General features: G+C 38.4%; 1 protein-coding gene across 1 annotated transcript; it reads left to right on the plus strand.

Annotated features, from left to right (window-relative positions):
* Window positions 1-34: 34 nt before the first annotated feature.
* Window positions 35-6,220, plus strand: psmb8a (proteasome 20S subunit beta 8A). Its single transcript, XM_055018204.1, has 6 exons — window positions 35-468; window positions 757-898; window positions 2,490-2,601; window positions 3,705-3,834; window positions 4,306-4,510; window positions 5,937-6,220. The coding sequence occupies exons 1-6, from the start codon at window positions 319-321 to the stop codon at window positions 6,023-6,025; spliced, it is 828 nt and encodes a 275-aa protein (XP_054874179.1). The 5' UTR covers window positions 35-318; the 3' UTR covers window positions 6,026-6,220.
* The last annotated feature ends 532 nt before the right edge of the window (window positions 6,221-6,752 follow it).

Here is a 6,752-nt window from a genome sequence, read left to right on the forward strand (position 1 = left end):
GTTAAGAAGCTTTCGTGACATTTTTATTATTTGAGCTCGTTGTCAGTTTAATTTGATCAATTGAAGTTGTGAATTTAAAACACTGCCGCGATTCAGAATAACTATTTGTTAATGGTTAAGCTTCTGTTTTATATTTCTGACTATTTTACATGCTATTTTAAAAGAAAGACGTAAGTGAAGTAGTTTTTAAAACCCTTTCACTTTCGAATTCTTTGTCACGTACAAGGAAACAATCCTTGGCGTTGTCTATAGCTTCTGACATTTTGGAAAAAAATTGACACCAACACTAAAGAATAGAGTTTATCGGCTTTACGCATCATGGCACTTGTAGAAGTAAGTGGTTTTAAGCCTTATTCTGAGCTCCGCGGGCAGATCTTTCCAACAAAACAGACGCATCTCGTCGACCGAACCAGCCACTACAGTTTTGGGACCAAAACTCAAGAATTTGCTGTACCTCTGGGTGTGGAGGTAAGTAATATTTCACTATAGTTTGATAAGAACTGACAATCTTATCCGGTAAACCTGCATCCAGCATGAAGCGTCAGACGCGGCTTGGTTCTCGTTACTTTACGCGTCTCTTGTTTTCAGTGTTTGGTGCGTCTTGGCTTCTTATGAAATCATACATTGATCTCAACTTTCACGAGTTACAAAGTGTTTTGTGTTACGATAAATATCGCATTATGTAATTTCCCCTTACACAGACATTACCTTTACCAATCATGCGTCCCACTATGTTTCATTTTGGTTTCATTGCAGCCTTCAGGTTTCCTGAAGTCCTGCAGAAATGATGGAGGGGTGAATATTGACCTGAACCATGGAACCACCACCCTGGCCTTCAAGTTCAGACATGGAGTCATCGTGGCTGTGGACTCCAGAGCATCAGCTGGCCGTTACTTAGGTACAATGTGCAGCTGTGGAGAACTGTCAAAAATATGTGTTTTCTGTTCCAGACATACAAAAGGTTGGTCAAGTTGTAGTAAAAGATTATGCAGCCTGTCATTTGACAAATTAATTATTAGTTTCTGCTACGAAAAGGAGGAGTGAAAAGGCCTAATAAACATGTTGTCCAACCACTTTAAAGTATTGTACATCTTAACAAAATCTGGTCATCAGCCCAAGTAATACAGGCCCAGAAAGATGTGGAGGTTTCAATGTAGGGACCATGAACTAAAGAGGTAACCAATTAAATATAATTTACAGTCAACACAAAAATGTTACTGTAACAGATTCAATGTGTATAATTTCTACTGTGTCTCATTTGACAAGTCCTGGATTACAGAGATTCTATTGGCCATCAGGTGCGACATCACACAGGGTGATCTGATTGCAGATGTATTCCAAAAAATTAATCCAAAATTGGACTCTTGAAAGTTTAGCTATGACTCAGAGCGTTGCATGTCATCGACACATACAGTTAAGGGAGAGTAAGGAATAGTAAAGTCTGGGTATCTTTTCTGAGGGGAGTTACTCTAGACTTTCCCATCACTAAAGCAACATGAACTCTCCCCAAACTCCTGACAAATCAGAGAGAAAGCAGTGCCATAACTTTGGCATAACTCTCTGAAATCACACAAATGATGCAGCTGTGTTGTTTTTACCTGCCCACAATCCTTACTGACACATTAATAAGGTTTTTTGGTCAGTCAAGCTCGTTAAGCCATTTCTCATGTGGTTTGGAGAGTTTACTAGGGATTAACATCTCATCCATGTTTAGCCTAGCACAGATCTTGGGCTGTGTCTGAAATCATCCAGTCAGTCCCTACTCCCTCTTCAGAGAATACTATATGGTAAACAATGCAGGCAAAAGTCACACTTTGGACACTACTCAAGTCTTGGATTGGCTGTTAATTACATCACTGCTGTCTCTCAATTAAAATGTATCAGATCAATGCCAGGTATAATTGAGAACCAACCGGCATTTTGTGATGAACTCATACTACACTAATTACAACTACTTTTTAAAAACTTAATAAATGAAAATAACTTTTTCTTGTGTAGGGTGATATGTCGCTCTGCCTCCATTAGACATATTGATACAAATTACTATTTTTAATTCTACTACTTTAGCACCAGATTTGTCCTGTGCCTGTTGTAATTTCAACAAACTACACTTACAGAAAAGATATATTCTGTAGAAAATATATATTAGCACTATAATATAGAAATCTGTGGAAACGACATTCTCCTGTAACACAATGTGTGATTGTACATATTGCTTGGTTAGTGACCATCACCTGTAAATTACTTTTCATGGTACATTGTGGGATAATTTGAATGCACTATATAGCATGTAACAATTGTAAGCTAACATCGGGACAGTACAACAAAATGACAAATACATTATATAGTGCACTATGTAGTGTATAGTGACTGATTTTGGACACAGCCTTCAAGAATTTATGCTCCAGATGCTACATAATGTTTGCATGCTTCGTCATGCAGTCTTTGATCAGTAAATGTCTTTTCCCAAATGTGTCATGTTTGTGCAGCATCCAACGACGTCAACAAGGTCATAGAGATCAACCCTTACCTGCTGGGCACCATGTCAGGCAGCGCTGCAGACTGTCAGTACTGGGAGAGACTGCTGGCAAAAGAATGCAGGTCTGTCCTGCAGTGTTTGAATATTTGTCCCACATATTCTCTGTGCCATTATATGATTTCATTTTCTGTCAATTTATGTGCCACACGTACACTTTGAAAGGGTCACATCCCGTTTTTACTGCCCTCTGGGAATGTGATGTCAAAATGGATACCATAACCCTAACCCTGTCCAGAAAACTCAGCTCACTAAAACAAAAAGCAGGTAATGTCAGGGGAGATTGTGCCTCTCACAGCTGAGGTATCCATCCATCCATCCATTATCTATACACCGCTTAATCCTCACTAGGGTCATGGGGGGGGCTGGAGTCTATCCCAGCTGACTCAGGTGAAGGCAGGGGACACCCTGGACAGGTCACCAGTCTGTCACAGGGCTACATATATAGACAGACAATCACTCTCACATTCACACCTACGGGCAATTTAGAATAATCAATTAACCTCAGCATATTTTTGGACTGTGGGAGGAAGCCGGAGTACCCGGAGAGAACCCACGCATGCACAGGGAGAACATGCAAACTCCATGCAGAAAGATCCCGGGAAAGCCAGGACGTGAACCAGGGACCTTCTTGCTGCAAGGCAAAAGTGCTAACCACTACGCCACTGTACAGCCCCCAGCTGAGGTATCATGCAGGTTTATTTTACTTGGGTGCTAATTTTCATACTTCTTACTCATGTTTGGTGGTGAATTGTAGCCTGCTTGTATGCTGAGTAACATGCTGAAACATTTTTATCGTGTTCCAGTTATGGACCTTGAGGAAAAGACACGAGGAGAAGAAAGAATAAGTTTTAAAATTGCTATTAATGAAAGCGGACAAGGCGCCCTGATTTAATTTATCCTGTTTGAGTGGAACAAAGAGCTTGAGTGTTTCGTACTGTGACTGTGCAGCAAGTGGTTCCTGAGCTCTCAGCCCACTGTGATAAGTTGTAGTGATGTGTCATACTATCACTCATACTTTTATGAAACATGCCCTAGCAGTTTTGATCTAAATGCACCTAAACATAAAACTAATTATACCTGGACTGCTTTTATAGCTGATAGAATTTGCCAGCTGGTTTTGCAAATGCACTGACTGGTTTATTGTATTTATTATTATTTATTCCAGGCTGTACAGGCTGAGGAACAACCAGAGGATCTCTGTGGCTGCTGCTTCAAAGCTGCTGTCCAACATGATGCTGGGATACAGAGGAATGGGTCTTTCTATGGGGAGCATGATCTGTGGATGGGACAAGGAGGTAAACACTGCTCAGAACTATTACTGTGCTGCTGTGTCACTTAAACTGAAATGGAGCCTAATAATCTGCACTACTTGGCTGTGAACAAATTCATTCTTTATGGTATTAATAGAATGTAATGTGGTTTGCTATAGAAACTAGAGGGGCTTAGTCATCGTCCAAGACATGTTTTCACACAAGATGTTTTCTAAAAAGTTTGTATTATACTTCTATTCAAGAGTTATTAGTTCATGTTAACATGCCCTTCATAATTTTAAAATATGTAAATGCATAGCTAAATACTATAAAAAGAAATGGAAAATAATTACACATAAAAAGGTGTAATTGTTACATCTGTGTTGGGACGTACTGCTGTATTCTAAGTTTCTCAGCATTAAGAATCTAGTGTGTAGAGACTTTTCATGCACTGTGTTTGCTGTATAAAATAATAAAGTTCCTGCAGACCTTATATAATGACTGTGTGTTCTGCAGGGTCCTGGTCTGTACTATGTGGATGATAATGGCACACGTCTGTCTGGACGTATGTTTTCTACCGGCTGTGGGAACAGCTACGCCTACGGTGTGGTGGACAGCGGTTACAAGGAAGACATGACAGTAGAGGAGGCGTATGAACTGGGCCGGCGGGGCATCGCTCATGCTACACACAGGGACGCCTACTCTGGTGGAGTGGTGAACAGTGAGTTTTATGTTTGTCTTGTGTTTTTATTTAAGGCTTTATTTTTAGCATCTCTGGCAGCACGGTTCAGGAGACAACAGTGTTGGTTCATCACTAGGTTGGTCAGTCTGTCATAGTCCAGACTGAAACCTTTGATACTGAGTGGATTACTGTAAAATTTTAGCACCAACATTTGTGTTCATCAGAGGATAATATTCTCTTTAATATTTTAAAACAGCCAAAAAAGAAGAATACATGGTTACAGAAGTTTAAAACAAAAGTTAGTATATTTAGACTTTTGACAGCTATTAAATGAATTATCACCAGGGATTGACTGATTATGTCCTGGCTGATATTCAGTATTTTTTCAGGTGTCTGTATCATTAATTTATAAACAGATTCTCGATAAAATAAATCAAAATGCGTTATTCTGGCTGTGATGCTGCCATCTCTCTCTATTTGTCATCACCACTCTGGGTTCAATGCAGTGATCCCACCTATAGTCCTGTCAGATCACATCACAGTCAACACTGAAGGATGAATGGTGAAAGTTTTTTTTATTAAATAAGTCTAAAATATAAATAAACAAGGAAAGGTTATCAGTCTCCCTGATTATGTAAATTAAGATTCGGCCCTGAAAACTTGCCACAGTCATTCATGTCCCCCTCAGGATGAACTGTAAGCAGTAGTTTCCATCCACCTCAGAGGTCCGTTTTGTTTAGTATTAATTAGCAAATATTATTAAGCAGAGATGAACAATTAATCTGTATCAACTTGAAATCACAATTTAAAAGAATGCAATTAGGAAATTGCAAAGACTTCAATTTAGGATATAAGACATGTAATGCTTCTGACTCAGGACTTAAACTTTGATGTCGCTGGTTTTACAAATTCATACCTTTTTAGTACATCTTCTGTGGTATCTAATGTGGTAAAGCTCCGTCGCATTTTATATCTGTTACATAGTACATGTTTAATTGCAAGTTAAATCAAAATATTTTTCAGAAATATTGCAATAAGACATTTTTGTTTTTAATCGTTCAGCCCTATTATTAAGCTATCATGTAAAATGATGAACATGGTAAACATTATGACTTTAAAATATCAGCATTTCATTGATAGTGTTTAGCTCAAAGAATCACTTTGCCCAATACAGCCTCACAGTCATCAGTGTTTCTGCAGATTCTAGTCTTGTATGTGTTTACTCCTTGCACATCTCTTTTCTCATGTAATGCAAAAGTATGTGTATAATACTGCAAGAATATAAGCAACTCAAAATTACTCTCATCCAGGCAAATCTTCAGAACAGTGGTATTATGGCCAAGAAACCTGCCATTAACTGCAGGCTGAATGTCTTTTTCAACTATGTTGTCACTCTTGTTACATTTACATATGTGGGAATAAGTGAGTGCATCTGTGTGTGTGTTTTGTGTGTGTGTTTGTCTAGTGTACCACATGCAGGAGGACGGCTGGATTAAGGTGTGTAAGGAGGATGTGTCACAGTTGATCCACCGCTACAGGAAGGGAATGTTCTGAGTCCAACCCTAAATCCACTTCAACACTGAATATGTTCCAGGTGTTGAAAATGATTATTGGTTATTTTTCTTTGTATAACATAATGGAACATGTTGATAATGTAGCTGTATGAGGTGGTTCAATGACCAGACAACCTACTGAAATAACCTCAGCAACACAATAAACAGATGAAAATAAAGACTGTTGTTCAACTGACTGCTCTGTTCTGTAATAATTATCCTGAAATGACACATTATGCTGCTTTTTGATATGACGTGCCAAAGTTTAAATGTCACCACAATAAGGTGGTATGTCACTGACAAAACATTTTTTATAAACAAATAATTTTCTGCCACTAGTAAACATGTAAACATGTTAAGAGATAAATGATCCCTTCATTAGTTATACTTGCTTATAACCTGTATTGCATCGTGTTGAGGTGGAGGCTATTGTAGCTGATATGGGGTTTACACACGTTCATTACAGGGCTGATGGATGATGGGTAAATTATACATAACACCACATGTAATCTACCAAGACTTTCAACATGATCTCATCATCACATTTATGGTTAAAAAGAAAGAAATAGACTATACAATACTGTTGACTGTGGAAAAGATTTTGGATGCGTCACCTGATGGTTTCACTAAGCAGCATTTAGTAAGAAAAAAAGGCCTATAAACATACATGAAGTGCCAAACCTTGTTTTCAGTGTTTGAATCTGGAAAAAATCTGGTATCAATTATAT

The sequence above is a fragment of the Amphiprion ocellaris genome, chromosome 15 (genome assembly GCF_022539595.1).
Source record: "Amphiprion ocellaris isolate individual 3 ecotype Okinawa chromosome 15, ASM2253959v1, whole genome shotgun sequence".
Taxonomy (NCBI): domain Eukaryota; kingdom Metazoa; phylum Chordata; class Actinopteri; family Pomacentridae; genus Amphiprion; species Amphiprion ocellaris.